The following is a 23,401-nucleotide window of genomic DNA, read 5'->3' as shown; positions in this document are numbered from 1 at the left end:
AAAAAATTAATAGGATTAAATTAGAAAGTTGCTTAAAATTGCATGCACTATGTGAATCATGAAAGAAAAAAACAGAATTTATGCTTACCTGATAAATTACTTTCTCCAACGGTGTCCGGTCCACGGCGTCATCCTTACTTGTGGGATATTCTCTTCCCCAACAGGAAATGGCAAAGAGCCCAGCAAAGCTGGTCACATGATCCCTCCTAGGCTCCGCCTTCCCCAGTCATTCGACCGACGTAAAGGAGGAATATGCATTGGAGAAATCATATGATACCGTGGTGACTGTAGTTAGAGAAAATAATTCATCAGACCTGATTAAAAAACCAGGGCGGGCCGTGGACCGGACACACCGTTGGAGAAAGTAATTTATCAGGTAAGCATAAATTCTGTTTTCTCCAACATAGGTGTGTCCGGTCCACGGCGTCATCCTTACTTGTGGGAACCAATACCAAAGCTTTAGGACACGGATGATGGGAGGGAGCAAATCAGGTCACCTAGATGGAAGGCACCACGGCTTGCAAAACCTTTCTCCCAAAAAAAGCCTCAGAAGAAGCAAAAGTATCAAATTTGTAAAATTTGGTAAAAGTGTGCAGTGAAGACCAAGTCGCTGCCTTACATATCTGATCAACAGAAGCCTCATTCTTGAAGGCCCATGTGGAAGCCACGGCCCTAGTGGAGTGAGCTGTGATTCTTTCAGGAGGCTGCCGTCCGGCAGTCTCATAAGCCAATCGGATGATGCTTTTAAGCCAAAAAGAGAGAGAGGTAGAAGTTGCTTTTTGACCTCTCCTTTTACCAGAATAAACAACAAACAAGGAAGATGTTTGTCTGAAATCCTTTGTAGCCTCTAAATAGAATTTTAAAGCACGAACTACATCCAAATTGTGCAACAAACGTTCCTTCTTTGAAACTGGATTCGGACACAAAGAAGGCACGACTATCTCCTGGTTAATATTTTTGTTAGAAACAACTTTCGGAAGAAAACCAGGTTTAGTACGCAAAACCACCTTATCTGCATGGAACACCAGATAAGGAGGAGAACACTGCAGAGCAGATAACTCTGAAACTCTTCTTGCAGAAGAAATTGCAACCAAAAACAAAACTTTCCAAGATAATAACTTGATATTAACGGAATGTAGGGGTTCAAACGGAACCCCCTGAAGAACTGAAAGAACTAAATTGAGACTCCAAGGAGGAGTCAAAGGTTTGTAAACAGGCTTGATTCTAACCAGAGCCTGAACAAAAGCTTGAACATCTGGCACAGCCGCCAGCTTTTTGTGAAGTAAAACAGATAAAGCAGAAATCTGTCCCTTCAAAGAACTTGCAGATAATCCTTTCTCCAAACCCTCTTGAAGAAAGGATAGAATCTTAGGAATTTTTATCTTGTTCCATGGGAATCCTTTAGATTCACACCAACAGATATATTTTTTCCATATTTTATGGTAGATTTTTCTAGTTACAGGCTTTCTAGCCTGAACAAGAGTATCAATGACAGAATCTGAGAACCCTCGCTTTGATAAAATCAAGCGTTCAATCTCCAAGCAGTCAGTTGGAGTGAGGCCAGAGTCGGATGTTCGAACGGACCTTGAACAAGAAGGTCCTGTCTCAAAGGTAGCTTCCATGGTGGAGCTGATGACATATTCACCAGGTCTGCATACCAAGTCCTGTGTGGCCACGCAGGAGCTATCAAGATCACCGATACCCTCTCCTGTTTGATCCTGGCTACCAGCCTGGGAATGAGAGGAAACGGTGGGAACACATAAGCTAGGTCGAAGGTCCAAGGTGCTACTAGTGCATCCACTAGAGTCGCCTTGGGATCCCTGGATCTGGACCCGTAGCAAGGAACCTTGAAGTTCTGACGAGACGCCATCAGATCCATGTCTGGAATGCCCCACAACTGAATTATTTGGGCAAAGATTTCCGGATGGAGTTCCCACTCCCCCGGATGAAATGTCTGACGCCTCAGAAAATCCGCTTCCCAATTTTCCACTCCTGGGATGTGGATTGCAGACAAGTGGCAGGAGTGATTCTCCGCCCATTGAATTATTTTGGTCACTTCTTCCATCACCAGGGAACTCCTTGTTCCCCCCTGATGGTTGATACGCAACAGTCGTCATGTTGTCTGATTGAAACCTTATGAATTTGGCCTTTGCTAGCTGAGGCCAAGCCTTGAGAGCATTGAATATCGCTCTCAGTTCCAGAATGTTTATCGGGAGAAGAGATTCTTCCCGAGACCAAAGACCCTGAGCTTTCAGGGGTTCCCAGACCGCGCCCCAGCCCACCAGACTGGCGTCGGTCGGGACAATGACCCACTCTGGTCTGCGGAAGCTCATCCCTTGTGACAGGTTGTCCAGGGTCAGCCACCAACGGAGTGAATCTCTGGTCCTCTGATCTACTTGTATCGTCGGAGACAAGTCTGTATAATCCCCATTCCACTGACTGAGCATGCACAGTTGTAATGGTCTTAGATGAATTCGCGCAAAAGGAACTATGTCCATTGCCGCGACCATCAAACCTATAACTTCCATGCACTGCGCTATGGAAGGAAGAAGAACAGAATGAAGTACTTGACAAGAGCTTAGAAGTTTTGATTTTCTGGCCTCTGTCAGAAAAATCTTCATTTCTAAGGAGTCTATTATTGTTCCCAAGAAGGGAACTCTTGTTGACGGAGATAGAGAACTTTTTTCTACGTTCACTTTCCACCCGTGAGATCTGAGAAAGGCTAGGACAAGGTCCGTATGAGCCTTTGCTTGCGGCAGAGACGACGCTTGAATCAGTATGTCGTCCAAGTAAGGTACTACTGCAATGCCCCTTGGTCTTAGCACCGCTAGAAGGGACCCTAGTACCTTTGTGAAAATTCTTGGAGCAGTGGCTAATCCGAATGGAAGTGCCACAAACTGGTAATGTTTGTCCAGAAAGGCGAACCTTAGGAACCGATGATGTTCCTTGTGGATAGGAATATGTAGATACGCATCCTTTAAATCCACCGTGGTCATGAATTGACCTTCCTGGATGGTAGGAAGAATTGTCCGAATGGTTTCCATTTTGAACGATGGAACCCTGAGAAATTTGTTTAGGATCTTGAGATCTAAGATTGGTCTGAATGTTCCCTCTTTTTTGGGAACTATGAACAGATTGGAGTAGAATCCCATCCCTTGTTCTCCTAATGGAACAGGATGAATCACTCCCATTTTTAACAGGTCTTCTACACAATGTAAGAATGCCTGTCTTTTTATGTGGTCTGAAGACAATTGAGACCTGTGGAACCTTCCCCTTGGGGGTAGCTCCTTGAATTCCAGAAGATAACCTTGGGAGACTATTTCTAGCGCCCAAGGATCCAGAACATCTCTTGCCCAAGCCTGAGCGAAGAGAGAAAGTCTGCCCCCCACCAGATCCGGTCCCGGATCGGGGGCCAACATCTCATGCTGTCTTGGTAGCAGTGGCAGGTTTCTTGGCCTGCTTACCTTTGTTCCAGCCTTGCATTGGCCTCCAGGCTGGCTTGGTTTGAGAAGTATTACCCTAGTGCTTAGAGGATGTAGAACTTGAGGCTGGTCCGTTTCTGCGAAAGGGACGAAAATTTGGTTTATTTTTAGCCTTAAAAGACCTATCCTGAGGAAGGGCGTGGCCCTTTCCCCCAGTGATATCTGAAATAATCTCTTTCAAGTCAGGGCCAAACAGCGTTTTCCCCTTGAAAGGTATGTTAAGCAATTTGTTCTTGGAGGACGCATCCGCTGACCAAGACCTTAGCCAAAGCGCTCTGCGCGCCACAATAGCAAACCCTGAATTTTTCGCCGCTAATCTAGCTAATTGCAAAGTGGCGTCTAAAGTAAAAGAGTTAGCCAATTTAAGAGCGTGAACTCTGTCCATAACCTCCTCATAAGAAGATTCTTTATCGAGCGACTTTTCTAGTTCATCGAACCAGAAACACGCTGCTGTAGGAACAATGCATGAAATTGGTTGTAGAAGGTAACCTTGCTGAACAAACATCTTTTTAAGCAAACCCTCTAATTTTTTATCCATAGGATCTTTGAAAGCACAACTATCTTCTATAGGGATAGTAGTGCGTTTGTTTAGAGTAGAAACCGCCCCCTCGACCTTGGGGACTGTCTGCCATAAGTCCTTTCTGGGGTCGACCATGGGAAACAATTTCTTAAATATAGGGGGAGGGACAAAAGGTATGCCGGGCCTTTCCCATTCTTTGTTTACAATGTCCGCCACCCGCTTGGGTATAGGAAAAGCTTCGGGGGGCACCGGGACCTCTAGGAACTTGTCCATCTTACATAATTTCTCTGGAATGACCAAATTGTCACAATCATCCAGAGTAGATAACACCTCCTTAAGCAGAGCGCGGAGATGTTCCAATTTAAATTATTATCATCAGCGTCCTCATGCTCTACAGTATCTAAAACAGAGCAGTCGCGCTTTCGCTGATAAGTGGGCATTTTGGCTAAAATGTTTTTAATAGAATTATCCATTACAGCCGTTAATTGTTGCATAGTAAGAAGTATTGGCGCACTAGATGTACTAGGGGCCTCCTGTGTGGGCAAGACTGGCGTAGACACAGGAGGGGATGATGCAGTACCATGCTTACTCCCCTCACTTGAGGAATCATCTTGGGCATCATTTTCTCTAAATTGTTTGTCACATACATCACATCTATTTAAATGAGAAGGAACCTTGGCTTCCTCACATACAGAACATAGTCTATCTGATAGTTCAGACATGTTAATCAGGCATAAACTTGAAAAAAGTACAAAAAACGTTTTAAAATAAAACCGTTACTGTCACTTTAAATTTTAAACTGTACACATTTTATTACTGAATCTGTGAAAAAGTATGAAGGAATTGTTCAAAATTCACCAAAATTTCACCACAGTGTCTTAAAGCCTTAAAAGTATTGCACACCAAATTTGAAAGCTTTAACTCTTAAAATAACGGAACCGGAGCCGTTTTTATATTTAACCCCTATACAGTCCCTGGTATCTGCTTTGCTGAGACCCAACCAAGCCCAGAGGGGAATACGATACCAAATGACGCCTTCAGTAAGCTTTTTCTGTGTATCTGAGCTCCTCACACATGCATCTGCATGCCTTGCTTCCCAAAAACAACTGCGCATTAGTGGCGCGAAAATGAGGCTCTGCCTATGATTAGGAAAGGCCCCCAGTGAAAAAGGTGTCCAATACAGTGCCTGCCGTTTTTTTAACATAATTCCCAAGATTAAAAACAGAATTTATGTTTACCTGATAAATTTCTTTCTCCAACGGTGTGTCCGGTCCACGGCGTCATCCTTACTTGTGGGATATTCTCTTCCCCAACAGGAAATGGCAAAGAGCCCAGCAAAGCTGGTCACATGATCCCTCCTAGGCTCCGCCTTCCCCAGTCATTCGACCGACGTAAAGGAGGAATATGCATTGGAGAAATCATATGATACCGTGGTGACTGTAGTTAGAGAAAATAATTCATCAGACCTGATTAAAAAACCAGGGCGGGCCGTGGACCGGACACACCGTTGGAGAAAGTAATTTATCAGGTAAGCATAAATTCTGTTTTCTCCAACATAGGTGTGCCCGGTCCACGGCGTCATCCTTACTTGTGGGAACCAATACCAAAGCTTTAGGACACGGATGATGGGAGGGAGCAAATCAGGTCACCTAGATGGAAGGCACCACGGCTTGCAAAACCTTTCTCCCAAAAAAAGCCTCAGAAGAAGCAAAAGTATCAAATTTGTAAAATTTGGTAAAAGTGTGCAGTGAAGACCAAGTCGCTGCCTTACATATCTGATCAACAGAAGCCTCATTCTTGAAGGCCCATGTGGAAGCCACGGCCCTAGTGGAGTGAGCTGTGATTCTTTCAGGAGGCTGCCGTCCGGCAGTCTCATAAGCCAATCGGATGATGCTTTTAAGCCAAAAAGAGAGAGAGGTAGAAGTTGCTTTTTGACCTCTCCTTTTACCAGAATAAACAACAAACAAGGAAGATGTTTGTCTGAAATCCTTTGTAGCCTCTAAATAGAATTTTAAAGCACGAACTACATCCAAATTGTGCAACAAACGTTCCTTCTTTGAAACTGGATTCGGACACAAAGAAGGCACGACTATCTCCTGGTTAATATTTTTGTTAGAAACAACTTTCGGAAGAAAACCAGGTTTAGTACGCAAAACCACCTTATCTGCATGGAACACCAGATAAGGAGGAGAACACTGCAGAGCAGATAACTCTGAAACTCTTCTTGCAGAAGAAATTGCAACCAAAAACAAAACTTTCCAAGATAATAACTTGATATTAACGGAATGTAGGGGTTCAAACGGAACCCCCTGAAGAACTGAAAGAACTAAATTGAGACTCCAAGGAGGAGTCAAAGGTTTGTAAACAGGCTTGATTCTAACCAGAGCCTGAACAAAAGCTTGAACATCTGGCACAGCCGCCAGCTTTTTGTGAAGTAAAACAGATAAAGCAGAAATCTGTCCCTTCAAAGAACTTGCAGATAATCCTTTCTCCAAACCCTCTTGAAGAAAGGATAGAATCTTAGGAATTTTTATCTTGTTCCATGGGAATCCTTTAGATTCACACCAACAGATATATTTTTTCCATATTTTATGGTAGATTTTTCTAGTTACAGGCTTTCTAGCCTGAACAAGAGTATCAATGACAGAATCTGAGAACCCTCGCTTTGATAAAATCAAGCGTTCAATCTCCAAGCAGTCAGTTGGAGTGAGGCCAGATTCGGATGTTCGAACGGACCTTGAACAAGAAGGTCCTGTCTCAAAGGTAGCTTCCATGGTGGAGCTGATGACATATTCACCAGGTCTGCATACCAAGTCCTGTGTGGCCACGCAGGAGCTATCAAGATCACCGATACCCTCTCCTGTTTGATCCTGGCTACCAGCCTGGGAATGAGAGGAAACGGTGGGAACACATAAGCTAGGTCGAAGGTCCAAGGTGCTACTAGTGCATCCACTAGAGTCGCCTTGGGATCCCTGGATCTGGACCCGTAGCAAGGAACCTTGAAGTTCTGACGAGACGCCATCAGATCCATGTCTGGAATGCCCCACAACTGAATTATTTGGGCAAAGATTTCCGGATGGAGTTCCCACTCCCCCGGATGAAATGTCTGACGACTCAGAAAATCCGCTTCCCAATTTTCCACTCCTGGGATGTGGATTGCAGACAAGTGGCAGGAGTGATTCTCCGCCCATTGAATTATTTTGGTCACTTCTTCCATCACCAGGGAACTCCTTGTTCCCCCCTGATGGTTGATACGCAACAGTCGTCATGTTGTCTGATTGAAACCTTATGAATTTGGCCTTTGCTAGCTGAGGCCAAGCCTTGAGAGCATTGAATATCGCTCTCAGTTCCAGAATGTTTATCGGGAGAAGAGATTCTTCCCGAGACCAAAGACCCTGAGCTTTCAGGGGTTCCCAGACCGCGCCCCAGCCCACCAGACTGGCGTCGGTCGTGACAATGACCCACTCTGGTCTGCGGAAGCTCATCCCTTGTGACAGGTTGTCCAGGGTCAGCCACCAACGGAGTGAATCTCTGGTCCTCTGATCTACTTGTATCGTCGGAGACAAGTCTGTATAATCCCCATTCCACTGACTGAGCATGCACAGTTGTAATGGTCTTAGATGAATTTGCGCAAAAGGAACTATGTCCATTGCCGCGACCATCAAACCTATAACTTCCATGCACTGCGCTATGGAAGGAAGAAGAACAGAATGAAGTACTTGACAAGAGCTTAGAAGTTTTGATTTTCTGGCCTCTGTCAGAAAAATCTTCATTTCTAAGGAGTCTATTATTGTTCCCAAGAAGGGAACTCTTGTTGACGGAGATAGAGAACTTTTTTCTACGTTCACTTTCCACCCGTGAGATCTGAGAAAGGCTAGGACAATGTCTGTATGAGCCTTTGCTTGCGGCAGAGACGACGCTTGAATCAGTATGTCGTCCAAGTAAGGTACTACTGCAATGCCCCTTGGTCTTAGCACCGCTAGAAGGGACCCTAGTACCTTTGTGAAAATTCTTGGAGCAGTGGCTAATCCGAATGGAAGTGCCACAAACTGGTAATGTTTGTCCAGAAAGGCGAACCTTAGGAACCGATGATGTTCCTTGTGGATAGGAATATGTAGATACGCATCCTTTAAATCCACCGTGGTCATGAATTGACCTTCCTGGATGGTAGGAAGAATTGTCCGAATGGTTTCCATTTGAACGATGGAACCTTGAGAAATTTGTTTAGGATCTTGAGATCTAAGATTGGTCTGAATGTTCCCTCTTTTTTGGGAACTATGAACAGATTGGAGTAGAATCCCATCCCTTGTTCTCCTAATGGAACAGGATGAATCACTCCCATTTTTAACAGGTCTTCTACACAATGTAAGAATGCCTGTCTTTTTATGTGGTCTGAAGACAATTGAGACCTGTGGAACCTTCCCCTTGGGGGTAGCTCCTTGAATTCCAGAAGATAACCTTGGGAGACTATTTCTAGCGCCCAAGGATCCAGAACATCTCTTGCCCAAGCCTGAGCGAAGAGAGAAAGTCTGCCCCCCACCAGATCTGGTCCCGGATCGGGGGCCAACATCTCATGCTGTCTTGGTAGCAGTGGCAGGTTTCTTGGCCTGCTTACCTTTGTTCCAGCCTTGCATTGGCCTCCAGGCTGGCTTGGTTTGAGAAGTATTACCCTAGTGCTTAGAGGATGTAGAACTTGAGGCTGGTCCGTTTCTGCGAAAGGGACGAAAATTTGGTTTATTTTTAGCCTTAAAAGACCTATCCTGAGGAAGGGCGTGGCCCTTTCCCCCAGTGATATCTGAAATAATCTCTTTCAAGTCAGGGCCAAACAGCGTTTTCCCCTTGAAAGGTATGTTAAGCAATTTGTTCTTGGAGGACGCATCCGCTGACCAAGACCTTAGCCAAAGCGCTCTGCGCGCCACAATAGCAAACCCTGAATTTTTCGCCGCTAATCTAGCTAATTGCAAAGTGGCGTCTAAAGTAAAAGAGTTAGCCAATTTAAGAGCGTGAACTCTGTCCATAACCTCCTCATAAGAAGATTCTTTATCGAGCGACTTTTCTAGTTCATCGAACCAGAAACACGCTGCTGTAGGAACAATGCATGAAATTGGTTGTAGAAGGTAACCTTGCTGAACAAACATCTTTTTAAGCAAACCCTCTAATTTTTTATCCATAGGATCTTTGAAAGCACAACTATCTTCTATAGGGATAGTAGTGCGTTTGTTTAGAGTAGAAACCGCCCCCTCGACCTTGGGGACTGTCTGCCATAAGTCCTTTCTGGGGTCGACCATGGGAAACAATTTCTTAAATATAGGGGGAGGGACAAAAGGTATGCCGGGCCTTTCCCATTCTTTGTTTACAATGTCCGCCACCCGCTTGGGTATAGGAAAAGCTTCGGGGGGCACCGGGACCTCTAGGAACTTGTCCATCTTACATAATTTCTCTGGAATGACCAAATTGTCACAATCATCCAGAGTAGATAACACCTCCTTAAGCAGAGCGCGGAGATGTTCCAATTTAAATTTGAATGTAACAACATCAGGTTCAGCTTGTTGAGAAATTTTTCCTGAATCTGAAATTTCTCCCTCAGACAAAACCTCCCTGGCCCCTTCAGACTGGTGTAAGGGCATGTCAGAACCATTATCATCAGCGTCCTCATGCTCTACAGTATCTAAAACAGAGCAGTCGCGCTTTCGCTGATAAGTGGGCATTTTGGCTAAAATGTTTTTAATAGAATTATCCATTACAGCCGTTAATTGTTGCATAGTAAGAAGTATTGGCGCACTAGATGTACTAGGGGCCTCCTGTGTGGGCAAGACTGGCGTAGACACAGGAGGGGATGATGCAGTACCATGCTTACTCCCCTCACTTGAGGAATCATCTTGGGCATCATTTTCTCTAAATTGTTTGTCACATACATCACATCTATTTAAATGAGAAGGAACCTTGGCTTCCTCACATACAGAACATAGTCTATCTGATAGTTCAGACATGTTAATCAGGCATAAACTTGAAAAAAGTACAAAAAACGTTTTAAAATAAAACCGTTACTGTCACTTTAAATTTTAAACTGTACACATTTTATTACTGAATCTGTGAAAAAGTATGAAGGAATTGTTCAAAATTCACCAAAATTTCACCACAGTGTCTTAAAGCCTTAAAAGTATTGCACACCAAATTTGAAAGCTTTAACTCTTAAAATAACGGAACCGGAGCCGTTTTTATATTTAACCCCTATACAGTCCCTGGTATCTGCTTTGCTGAGACCCAACCAAGCCCAGAGGGGAATACGATACCAAATGACGCCTTCAGTAAGCTTTTTCTGTGTATCTGAGCTCCTCACACATGCATCTGCATGCCTTGCTTCCCAAAAACAACTGCGCATTAGTGGCGCGAAAATGAGGCTCTGCCTATGATTAGGAAAGGCCCCCAGTGAAAAAGGTGTCCAATACAGTGCCTGCCGTTTTTTTAACATAATTCCCAAGATTAAAATAACTCCTCAAAGCTATAAACTATTAAAAATGCTTATGAAGTAATCGTTTTAGCCCAGAAAAATGTCTACCAGTCTTTAAAGCCCTTGTGAAGCCCTTTATTCCTAATAATAAAATGGCTTACCGGATCCCATAGGGAAAATGACAGCTTCCAGCATTACCAAGTCTTGTTAGAAATGTGTCATACTTAAAGTAGCAAAGTCTGCACACTGTTTCCCCCAACTGAAGTTACTTCATCTCAACAGTCCTGTGTGGAAACAGCCATCGATTTTAGTAACGGTTGCTAAAATCATCTTCCTCTTACAAACAGAAATCTTCATCTCTTTTCTGTTTCAGAGTAAATAGTACATACCAGCACTATTTTAAAATAACAAACTCTTGATTGAAGGATAAAACTACATTTAAACACCAAAAAACTCTTAAACATCTCCGTGGAGATGTTGCCTGTACAACGGCAAAGAGAATGACTGGGGAAGGCGGAGCCTAGGAGGGATCATGTGACCAGCTTTGCTGGGCTCTTTGCCATTTCCTGTTGGGGAAGAGAATATCCCACAAGTAAGGATGACGCCGTGGACCGGACACACCTATGTTGGAGAAATGTGGGTTTCATATCCCTTTAAATATATAAAGCATACACTGCCATGGCCCTATGGGGCATAGGTCTATTTGATTTTACGGTTTTAAAGTTTTAACCTCATTAGGCACTCTTATCAGATTATGGTTATTAATGCTTTGCCGACTGTAGGAGTGGACCACTTTCATGCTACCAAAAACAATCCCATAACACACACACTGATCTGCTTAGAATAATTTGTATAAAAAAAGCTCTAAGGCTTACCATAAGATAATCACATAAAGGTTGTTATGATAATACCCTGAGGCAAATAGTGTTTTGAAAGTGAATTCCACTGAATTGCTTACCTACACTGACCATAATCATAATAATTTCTTGCCATACCATTAAGTAATTCTGGTAAAGTCAATATCTTTCTTTTGTCTTTTCTTGAGCAATATTTCTTGGCCAAGGGAAAAAAGAAAAAGTACATAGATAAAAAAAATACATATTTGTCTACAAAACTGAGTTGTGTTGATTAGTGCACCAATGTTGTCCAAGAGAAGTGATCCAAGTCTATATTGGGATACGACATACATCTAGACCGTTAAATAGCAGAATTGTCTGGTATCAAAATAACCCAGATTAAAGAATGTGATTGAGTTTAAAGACACACTCAGAACAATTTTAATCAACTTTCGAATTCAATTATTTATCTTTTTATATGCACACTTTGAGGCACCAGCTTTTACTGAGTATGTGCAAGACTCGCAGTATAAATGTATGTGTTTTGTAATTGGCTGATGGCTGTCAACATGATGCATTAGGAATAAATTCTAGTAGTCATTTGAATTTCAAACCAAGTGCTTTTGTGTTGTCTTTTTATTATGCATTTATTGATTTATAGTATTCTACTGTGTTTAGTGATCCTTTGACACCTTCAACACCAGGAATTTCAGAAAAGAACATGCCCAAAATACAGTTAAATTTTTTTTATTTTTTTTTATTTTATTGACAACCCAAGATATTGATTTACGCCCATTAATGTATATAGCTGAGCTCTAACTCTACCACTAAAGACGGCCATCTTTGGTACTGGCAGTTGTCTGCCAGTGTTCTGTCGAGAACTGCAATTCATCGAAAACTGCAATCTGACATCACTTCCGGCAGCAGATTACACTAATTGCCTCCATTGCGGATGCGAGTGAGCGCGCACCCGAGATTATTAATCTGAAAAGAGGCGGACCCTTAGGGAGAATTTATCGAATTCTGCAATAAAAGCCAGTGTGCATGCAGAATTTTGTATGACCCTATAAAGAGCCAGACCGTTGAGAAGAACTGATAGAGTGCTCCAAGAACAGATGGTGCGCATGAGCGCATTTTCAGAAACCTGACAATATTTAAACGTGTAAACACCGTGCCCGCCTGTTTCTCACAAGCTTTACCCTCAGGCCGAGCTGACTAAGTTTTCGCTTGTTAGAATATTCAGCTGCGAAACCGCTGAGTACACACAATATTTATTATCAATGATAATGTTCATTTCTCTAAGCTACTTCGTTTTTGCAAACCTCCATGTTTTGAGCTAATTTTACTCAAATTACACAGTTACAATAAGGAAATCAAATACGTGGATACTTGCTGTGCTTTTAATGTGTTTAAAAATTATGTGTTAGGTTTCTGAAAATGCATGCATGCGCACTAGCTGTTCTTGGAGCACTCAAACAGTACTTCTCAAGGCTCTGGCTTTTATTAGCGTCATAAAAAAATTCTGCATGCGCACTGGCTTTTATTGTAGAATTCCGTAAATTCTCCCCAAGGGTCCGCCTCTTTTCAGATAATCTTGGGTGCGCGCTCGCATGTGCAATGGAGGCAATTAATGTAATCTGCTGCTGGAAGTGACGTCAGATTGCATTTTTCAAATTGCAGTTCTCGACAGAACACCGGTACCTTACATATAGATTTTCTTTTCCATTCTTCCTTGAAACAGAATACTATGCCTGTAAATGCGTAATTTCGTTTTAAAAAAAAAGGTATATGGAATTTTAAAAAAAACATAATTTATGCTTACCTGATAAATTCCTTTCTTCTGTAGTGTGATCAGTCCACGGGTCATCATTACTTCTGGGATATTAACTGCTCCCCTACAGGAAGTGCAAGAGGATTCACCCAGCAGAGCTGCATATAGCTCCTCCCCTCTACGTCACTCCCAGTCATTCGACCAAGGACCAACGAGAAAGGAAAAGCCAAGGGTGAAGTGGTGACTGGAGTATAAATTAAAAAATATTTACCTGCCTTAAAAACAGGGCGGGCCGTGGACTGATCACACTACAGAAGAAAGGAATTTATCAGGTAAGCATAAATTATGTTTTCTTCTGTTAAGTGTGATCAGTCCACGGGTCATCATTACTTCTGGGATACCAATACCAAAGCAAAAGTACACGGACGACGGGAGGGATAGGCAGACTCTTTATACAGAAGGAACCACTGCCTGAAGAACCTTTCTCCCAAAAATAGCCTCCGATGAAGCAAAGGTGTCAAATTTGTAAAATTTGGAAAAAGTATGAAGCGAAGACCAAGTTGCAGCCTTGCAAATCTGTTCAACAGAGGCCTCATTCTTGAAGGCCCAAGTGGAAGCCACAGCTCTAGTAGAATGAGCTGTAATTCTTTCAGGGGGCTGCTGTCCAGCAGTCTCATAAGCTAAACAAATTATGCTACGAAGCCAAAAAGAAAGAGAGGTAGCGGAAGCTTTTTGACCTCTCCTCTGCCCAGAGTAAATGACAAACAGAGAAGACGTTTGTCGGAATTCCTTAGTTGCCTGCAAGTAAAATTTTAGAGCCCGGACTACATCCAGGTTGTGTAGTAGACGTTCCTTCTTTGAAGAAGGATTTGGGCATAAAGAAGGAACAACAATCTCTTGATTGATATTCCTGTTAGTAACTACCTTAGGTAAGAACCCAGGTTTAGTACGCAGGACTACCTTATCCGAATGAAAAATCAAATAAGGAGAATCACAATGTAAGGCTGATAATTCAGAGACTCTTCGAGCCGAGGAAATAGCCATTAAAAATAGAACTTTCCAAGATAACAACTTTATATCAATGGAATGAAGGGGTTCAAACGGAACGCCCTGTAAAACATTAAGAACAAGGTTTAAACTCCATGGTGGAGCAACAGTTTTAAACACAGGCTTAATCCTGGCCAAAGCCTGACAAAAAGCCTGGACGTCAGGAACTTCTGACAGACGTTTGTGTAACAGAATGGACAGAGCTGAGATCTGTCCCTTTAACGAACTAGCAGAAAAACCCTAAACCTTCTTGTAGAAAAGACAATATCCTAGGAATCCTAACCTTACTCCAAGAGTAACCTTTGGATTCACACCAATGTAGGTATTTACGCCATATCTTATGGTAAATCTTTCTGGTAACAGGTTTCCTAGTCTGTATTAAGGTACTAATAACGGACTCAGAAAACCCACGTCTTGATAAAATTAAGCGTTCAATTTCCAAGCAGTCAGCTTCAGAGAAGTTAGATTTTGATGTTTGAAGGGACCCTGTATCAGAAGGTCCTGTTTCAGAGGTAGAGACCAAGGCGGACAGGATGACATGTCCACCAGGTCTGCATACCAAGTCCTGCGTGGCCACGCAGGTGCTATTAGAATCACTGATGCTCTCTCTTGTTTGATTCTGGCTATCAATCGAGGAAGCAACGGGAAGGGTGGAAACACGTAAGCCATCCTGAAGTCCCAAGGTGCTGTCAGAGCATCTATCAGGACTGCTCCTGGATCCCTGGATCTGGACCCGTAACGAGGAAGCTTGGCGTTCTGTCGAGACGCCATGAGATCTATCTCTGGTTTGCCCCAACGTCGAAGTATTTGGGCAAAGACCTCCGGATGAAGTTCCCACTCCCCCGGATGAAAAGTCTGACGACTTAAAAAATCCGCCTCCCAGTTCTCCACTCCCGGGATGTGGATTGCTGACAGGTGGCAAGAGTGAGACTCTGCCCAGCGAATTATCTTTGATACTTCCATCATAGCTAGGGAGCTTCTTGTCCCTCCCTGATGGTTGATGTAAGCTACAGTCGTGATGTTGTCCGACTGAAACCTGATGAACCCCCGAGTTGTCAACTGGGGCCAAGCCAGGAGGGCATTGAGAACTGCTCTCAATTCCAGAATGTTTATTGGCAGGAGACTCTCCTCCTGACTCCATAGTCCCTGAGCCTTCAGGGAATTCTAGACGGCACCCCAACCTAGAAGGCTGGCGTCTGTTGTTACAATTGTCCAGTCTGGTCTGCTGAATGGCATTCCCCTGGACAGGTGTGGTCGAGAAAGCCACCATAGAAGAGAATTTCTGGTCTCTTGATCCAGATTCAGAGAAGGGGATAAGTCTGAGTAATCCCCATTCCACTGACCTAGCATGCACAGTTGCAGTGGTCTGAGGTGTAAGCGTGCAAAGGGTACTATGTCCATTGCCGCTACCATTAAGCCGATTACCTCCATACATTGAGCCACTGACGGGTGTTGAATGGAATGAAGAGTGCGGCAAGCACTTTGAAGTCTTGATAGCCTGTCCTCTGTCAGGTAAATCTTCATTTCTACAGAATCTATAAGAGTCCCCAGGAAGGGAACTCTTGTGAGTGGAACGAGTGAACTTTTCTTTTCGTTCACCTTCCATCCATGTGACCTTAGAAATGCCAGCACTAACTCTGTATGAGATTTGGCAGTTTGAAAGCTTGAAGCTTGTATCAGAATGTCGTCTAGGTATGGAGCTACCGAGATTCCCCGCGGTCTTAGTACCGCCAGAAGAGCACCCAGAACCTTTGTGAAGATTCTTGGCGCTGTAGCCAATCCGAATGGAAGAGCCACAAACTGGTAATGCCTGTCTAGGAAGGCAAACCTTAGGTACCGGTAATGATCTTTGTGAATCGGTATGTGCAGGTAAGCATCTTTTAAATCTACAGTGGTCATGTACTGACCCTCTTGGATCATAGGTAAAATTGTCCGAATAGTCTCCATCTTGAACGATGGAACTCTTAGGAATTTGTTTAGGATCTTTAAGTCCAGGATTGGTCTGAAAGTTCCCTCTTTTTTGGGAACCACAAACAGATTTGAGTAAAACCCCTGTCCCTGTTCCGATCGTGGAACTGGATGGATTACTCCCATTAACAAGAGCTCTTGTACGCAGCGTAGAAAAGCCTCTTTCTTTGTCTGGATTGTTGACAATCTTGACAGATGAAATCTCTCTCTTGGAGGAGAGTATTTGAAGTCCAGAAGGTATCCCTGAGATATTATCTCTAGCGCCCAGGGATCCTGAACATCTCTTGCCCAAGCCTGGGCGAAGAGAGAAAGTCTGCCCCCCACTAGATCCGATCCCGGATCGGGGGCCCTCAATTCATGCTGTTTTGGGGGCAGCAGCAGGTTTCCTAGTCTGCTTGCCCTTGTTCCAGGACTGGTTAGGTTTCCAGCCTTGTCTGTAGCGAGCAACAGCTCCTTCCTGTTTTGGTGCAGAGGAAGTTGATGCTGCTCCTGCTTTGAAATTACGAAAGGAACGAAAACTAGACTGTCTAGTCTTGGCTTTGTCCTGAGGCAGGGCATGGCCTTTACCTCCTGTAATGTCAGCGATAATCTCTTTCAACCCGGGCCCGAATAAGGTCTGCCCTTTGAAAGGTATATTAAGCAATTTAGACTTAGAAGTAACATCAGCTGACCAGGATTTTAGCCACAGCGCCCTGCGTGCCTGAATGGCGAATCCTGAATTCTTCGCCGTAAGTTTAGTAAGATGTACTACGGCCTCCGAAATGAATGAATTAGCTAGTTTAAGGACTCTAAGCCTGTCCGTAATGTCGTCCAGAGTAGCTGAACCAATGTTCTCTTCCAGAGACTCAATCCAGAATGCCGCTGCAGCCGTGATCGGCGCAATGCATGCAAGGGGTTGCAATATAAAACCTTGTTGAACAAACATTTTCTTAAGGTAACCCTCTAACTTTTTATCCATTGGATCTGAAAAAGCACAGCTATCCTCCACCGGGATAGTGGTACGCTTAGCTAAAGTAGAAACTGCTCCCTCCACCTTAGGGACCGTTTGCCATAAGTCCCTTGTGGTGGCGTCTATTGGAAACATTTTTCTAAATATCGGAGGGGGTGAGAACGGCACACCGGGTCTATCCCACTCCTTAGTAACAATTTCAGTAAGTCTCTTAGGTATAGGAAAAACCTCAGTACTCGTCGGTACCGCAAAATATTTATCCAACCTACACATTTTCTCTGGTATTGCAACTGTGTTACAATCATTCAGAGCCGCTAACACCTCCCCTAGTAATACACGGAGGTTTTCCAGTTTAAATTTAAAATTTGAAATATCTGAATCCAGTCTGTTTGGATCAGAACCGTCACCCACAGAATGAAGTTCTCCGTCCTCATGTTCTGCCACCTGTGACGCAGTGTCTGACATGGCCCTAATATTATCAGCGCACTCTGTTCTCACCCCAGAGTGATCACGCTTACCTTTTAGTTCTGGTAATTTAGCCAAAACTTCAGTCATAACAGTAGCCATATCCTGTAATGTGATTTGTAATGGCCGCCCAGCTGTACTCGGCGCTACAATATCACGCACCTCCCTCTGAGCGGGAGATGTAGGTACTGACACGTGAGGCGAGTTAGTCGGCATAACTCTCCCCTCGTTGTTTGGTGAAATTTGTTCAATTTGTACAGATTGATTTTTATTTAAAGTAGCATCAATACAGTTAGTACATAAATTTCTATTGGGCTCCACTTTGGCATTGCAACAAATGACACAGGTATCATCTTCTGAATCAGACATGTTTAACACACTAGCAAATAAACTTGCAACTTGGAAATACAATTCAAATAGAATAATATTAAAACGTACTGTGCCTTTAAGAAGCACAGAAGATCTATGACAGTTAAAAATTAATAAATTGAAACAGTTATAGCCTCAATCCTTGTAAACAACACAACTTTAGCAAAGGTTTAATCCCATTAGCAAAGATAACAATTTCTGAAAGCAGGAAACAAATTACAGAATAAAAGTTTTTATTTCAGTCAAACTATAATTCTCACAGCTCTGCTGAGAGAAATTACCTCCCTCAAAATAAGTTTTGAAGACCCCTGAGCTCTGTAGAGATGAACCAGATCATGCAGGGAATACAATGAGTTGCTGACTGAAATATTTGATGCATAGTAAAAGCGCCCCTCCCCCACACACACAGCAGTGAGGGAGAACAGAAACTGACAGAAAAAACAGATTTAAGCAACTGCCAAGTGGAAAAATGGTGCCCAAACATTTATTCACTCAGTACCTCAGCAAATGAAAACGATTTTACATTCCAGCAAAAACGTTAAACATAATCTCTAGTTATTAAACAGCTTTATGTCCTTCTTACAGTGTAATTCTAGTGAAGTACCATTCTCCCAGAATACTGAAGTGTAAAGTATACATACATGACATTATATCGGTATGGCAGGATTTTCTCATCAATTCCATTGTCAGAAAATAAAAACTGCTACATACCTCTATGCAGATTCATCTGCCCGCTGTCCCCTGATCTGAAGTTTACCTCACTCCTCAGATGGCCGAGAACAGCAATATGATCTTAACTACTCCGGCTAAAATCATAGCAAAACTCTGGTAGATTCTTCCTCAAACTCTGCCAGAGAGGTAATAACACACTCCGGTGCTATTTTAAAATAACAAACTTTTGATTGAAGATATAAAACTAAGTATAATCACCATAGTCCTCTCACACGACCTATCTAGTTGCTGGGTGCAAGAGAATGACTGGGAGTGACGTAGAGGGGAGGAGCTATATGCAGCTCTGCTGGGTGAATCCTCTTGCACTTCCTGTAGGGGAGCAGTTAATATCCCAGAAGTAATGATGACCCGTGGACTGATCACACTTAACAGAAGAAAAGTGCTCATTTTATGGGTCTAGTAAAGTAAAGAGTTATTTACTTGCACCTAGTGAATTAAATGGACCGTAAAGTCAAAATAAAACTTAAATGGATTTAAATGTGTTCTCAAATTCATTTAAAAAGGGACGCTCCAGTCAAAATTAAACTTCATGATTCAGATAGAGCAGCATTTTTTAACAACTTTCCAATTTACTTCCATTAACAAAATGTGAAGAGTCTTTTTATATTTAAACTTTGAGTCACCAACTCCTACTGAGCATGTGCAAGATTTCACAGAACAAATGTATGTATTTGTGATTGGCTGATGACTGTCACATGGTACAGGGAGTGGAAATAGACAACTTTTAAAATTGTCATAACAAAATCTACTACTCATTTGAAGTTCAACTAAGTGCTATTGCATTGTCTTGTTATCTTGCATTCGTTGATTATGCAAATCTGCTGTGTTGACTGGTCCTTTAAGTTTAATTTTGACTAACATTCTGTTTAAAATGGTATGTTCTATCGAATCCATTTAAAACAGCTTTCCAATTTTACTCATATCATCAATTTTGCTTAGTTCTCTTAGTGTCTTTTGTTAAACAGTAAAAGTTGCACACTGTGCTACCGCTGAGAGTATGTAGCAATGTATACACTGCTGCCAGATGGCTATGGGCACATACACGCTCCTGATCTCACCTATTACTCTTTAACAAAGGATACCAAATGAACTAAGCAAAATTGATCACAGAAGCAAAATGGAAAGTTTCTCAAAATTGCATGCTCTGAAATAATGAATGGTAAAGTTTTACTTTATTGTCCCCTTATTAAATCACAGCCTCTCATGGTCCGGTCATGAAAAGGGTACCAAAACCAGACTTCTAAAAAAGAAAGTAATTACAGACAGCTTGCAAATTAAATTTGATGCAATCAGCAACATGCTTATCCACTAAATACCATCAATCCATTTGTACTGGTGTTTCACATGTTTTTTTGCCTCTACATAATTAACATCTATACATAAAAAAGCCTTTCTGGCAAAAATCTGTTTCACTTACTTCAAGATTGTTTTTGCACTGCTGCAGTCTTCAAATCGAATAGAGTAACCCACTTCTTGACCCAACATCACATCCATTTCATCAGCAACTCTTTGGGCCACACTCATAGCAGCCACTCTTCTGGGCTGGGTACATGCAACACCTCGCTTGGGTCCAGGCAATGCTCTCATATACTCAACACACCATTGTGGTATCTGTATTACAAATGACATGCGCCTGTGAACTTCTAAACATTTGAAATGTACATATGTATGCCTGAGTTTACTTTAATGTCACCTTAAGTTGTATCATTTAAAACAAAAACAAGTATGATCTTGATTTGGAACATTTTTCTATATGCTTTGTTCAAGTGCAACATTTGCCAGTCAACAACAACAGATTTATAGTAATAATAAAGTGAGTCCAGGAATATTTCATCATAAGATTTTAAAAATGTAAACTTATTGCTCTCATACTTTAAAGAGACAGTTTATCCTACCCCCCCAACTCTTTAGTGAACGTAAAGTTTCATCAAGTAGTGCCCGGTTTTTAAAAATACTATTAAAAACAGGGGCACTTTCACTGATGAAACTTTACATTGCACCATATTTGAAGAAATACTTACCTCTTCGTTTTGAAATCTGGATCACCGATGTCGCTTCCCCCGCCCGTTGCAAGCGTGATTGGAGGATGCCGGAATCGTCATTGCTGACGTAGAAAGACGCTTGCGACGGGCTAGCAAAGCGCTGGAGCGGCTTTCAAGACGAAGAGGTATTTCTACAAATATGGTGCAATGTAAAGTTTCATCAATGAAAGTGCCCCTGTTTTTAATAGTATTTTTAAAAACCGGGCACTACTTGATAAAAAAAACTTTACATTCACTTTAATTTGTTTCCAAAAATCTATTTTACTTCATGGAATGTATTAAAATAATCCTTTTTACTTTATTTTGGAGTTTGAAATAGCTGGTTTTCCCTGTGGGATCCCTATACTGAGTAGGGGGAGGGAGAGATAATACAATGTTAATGTTCAATTGTTCCTTTAAAACATTGAGATTTGGCTTACAGACAGATATAATATAAAGAAGCATGTGTGAGTGCAGAGAGTTATAAAATAAGGATATCTGCTTTTACTGCAAGCTCAACCCATTTTGATGGGTTGTGGTTTCAAAGAACAAAACCAGTTATTCCATACACAGAAAGAAAAAACATTTCTCATACATTGTATACTCTGCAGCTGGTATAAGTCGTCATTGGAAATATTAAGGGAAAAACAATTTTACATTACACTGTGTCCCTTTAAAACAGATGGAAATTAGTACATTTATACTGCATTTGCTTTACTAAACCAAATATATATTGGACAAATTTGCCTTAATTCTCACAAAAAAAGCAAAGGAGAAACATGGATAAGATTAATACATATTTTACAGTCTATCTTAAAAGGACATGAAGCTCAAAAAGTAATTTTAAACAACTTTCCAATTTACTTAGATTATCAGATTTTATTCTCTCTATATCCTTAGTTGAAAAACAGGAAGGTGAGCTCAGGAGCACACTTTGCAAGAGCACTAGATGGCAGCACTTTTTCCTGACGTGTATACTATACCATCTTGGTATCTCTATACCATGAGAACAAAGTAAATTGTAAACTTATTTATATTAATTGTATGCTCTGCTGAAAGACATTTTTCTTTCATGACTCAAAGGGCCCTTATAGTGATAGAGCCTGTAATTCCATCACTAGTGACACAAACACTGTTTAATCCTTGTGAAGTACCGCGCAACAGCTGATCCCATTTGTCTTTATAACGGCCATACACACATCTATATTTATCTCTATCTAGGTCAGGGTTACGTGATGGTCTGGAGTGTAAATCTGCAGATGTGATTGCCATCAATAGAAGCACCATACTGTTGTGGGACATCATGCCAATTGAGGAAAATCAAAAGGTCTGACAAACACGCATCTTTAAAATATGAATAATGATGCTCAAGTTAAAAACATATAGGTTATAATTACCAGTCACTATAAGCTATCTGCATTGTTTTAAATACAAATATATTTAGTTTACTGTACCTTCAACAAAAAATTCCAGGAGAAAGAAGAACATTTGATAATAAAAGTAAATTTTAAAAGTTGTTTATAATTGTATGCTGTATCGGAATCATGTCCCTTTAAGCTCAGGAGCGTGCATGTGTCTGGCAGTGTTTTAGCAAGAACGCTATTTATTCGCAAGAGCACTATATGGCAGCACTATTTCCTGGCTTGTGGTGCTCCAGACTAGGTATCGCTTCAGAGGGATGCAAAAGTAAAATGATCTAGGGCATTAAGTTGTGTACTTATGTCCACATAAGTGTAACACATTACCTCCAATTCCCTAGGAGATCTACAAATTAGGGAAATCTTAAAATACTTGTGTATTAAAAACGTATTTTTTTACTATTCTTGCAGGTTCCAACAGGCGCCCACAATAATACTTTTTTGTGTGTTTTTTGTGTGCCTGAGTTATTCTCATCAGCAGTGTGCCTAAGCCCCTGTTACCTAAGGAGTACATGTACAGTCTCTCTTATTAGGCAACAAGCACACGGATACACATAGCCTTTGAGAATAGCCAAGGTCGAACACCCTCTGATTGGCTGTACTAAAACTTAATATAGAAACAGTATTAACCAGTATACTTATTTTTCCTCCAAAATCTTTTGAGGTGTAAATGAAGTACCCCTTACTTTTAGGCAAAACGCAGCCAATGCCGTCAGCTTCGTACACTGAGAAATCAATACATTTTAAGATCACTTAGATCAATGCAGTTAATGACGCAATAAGGTATTATAGTTAGAAAAGTGGTACCATTCTGCACACACATGCAATGCAAAACAAAAACTTAAGTTCAGGTGAATGAACAGACAAGCAGGACATACCTGAGTAGTTTTGCCAGAACCAGTCTCTCCAACCAAAACAAAGGACTGGTTCCTTACAAGAATATCTGTAAAACGTTCTTTATACTCCCAGACTGGAAGCTGAAGACGCTTTTTCAATATATCATAATATCGTGGTGTGTGGGGCAAGTTGGTGAATGGATTAATGCCTTGTGGGAGCGCTGCTGGTTTTATTGTTGGTAAGCCACCAGCTGTTATGAAAGGGGAGTTTTGAGGAGATCGGATTTCCTTTTCTTTATCCCTTTCTCGATCTCTGTCACGATCCCGGTCTCGATCCTTTGAGCGGTCATCTCTATCGCGATCTCTCTCTTTCCTAAAAGAAACAATATGTCACTTAAAGAGAAAGCCTAGCTAAATTAAACTTTCATGATTCAAATAGGGTATGCAATATAAAACTTTAAAAAATTTCCATTTTCATAAAATTGGCTTTGTTCTCTTGATATTCTGTGTTGAAAGCTAAAGCTAGGTAGGCTCAT

General features: G+C 41.8%; 1 protein-coding gene across 1 annotated transcript in view; it reads right to left on the bottom strand.

The window, feature by feature from the left end:
- Positions 1-23,401, bottom strand: part of LOC128647498 (ATP-dependent RNA helicase DHX15-like) — a 46,613-nt gene that overhangs the window by 1,517 nt on the left and 21,695 nt on the right. Inside the window, exons 2-3 of the mRNA XM_053700284.1 lie at positions 22,908-23,238; positions 20,008-20,201 (exon numbers count right to left, since the gene is read on the bottom strand). Coding sequence (XP_053556259.1) covers positions 20,008-20,201; positions 22,908-23,238 — 525 coding nt within the window. The remainder of the gene's footprint in view (positions 1-20,007; positions 20,202-22,907; positions 23,239-23,401) is intronic.

The sequence above is a fragment of the Bombina bombina genome, chromosome 2 (genome assembly GCF_027579735.1).
Source record: "Bombina bombina isolate aBomBom1 chromosome 2, aBomBom1.pri, whole genome shotgun sequence".
Taxonomy (NCBI): domain Eukaryota; kingdom Metazoa; phylum Chordata; class Amphibia; order Anura; family Bombinatoridae; genus Bombina; species Bombina bombina.
This window is presented reverse-complemented; position numbering and strand designations above follow the sequence as displayed.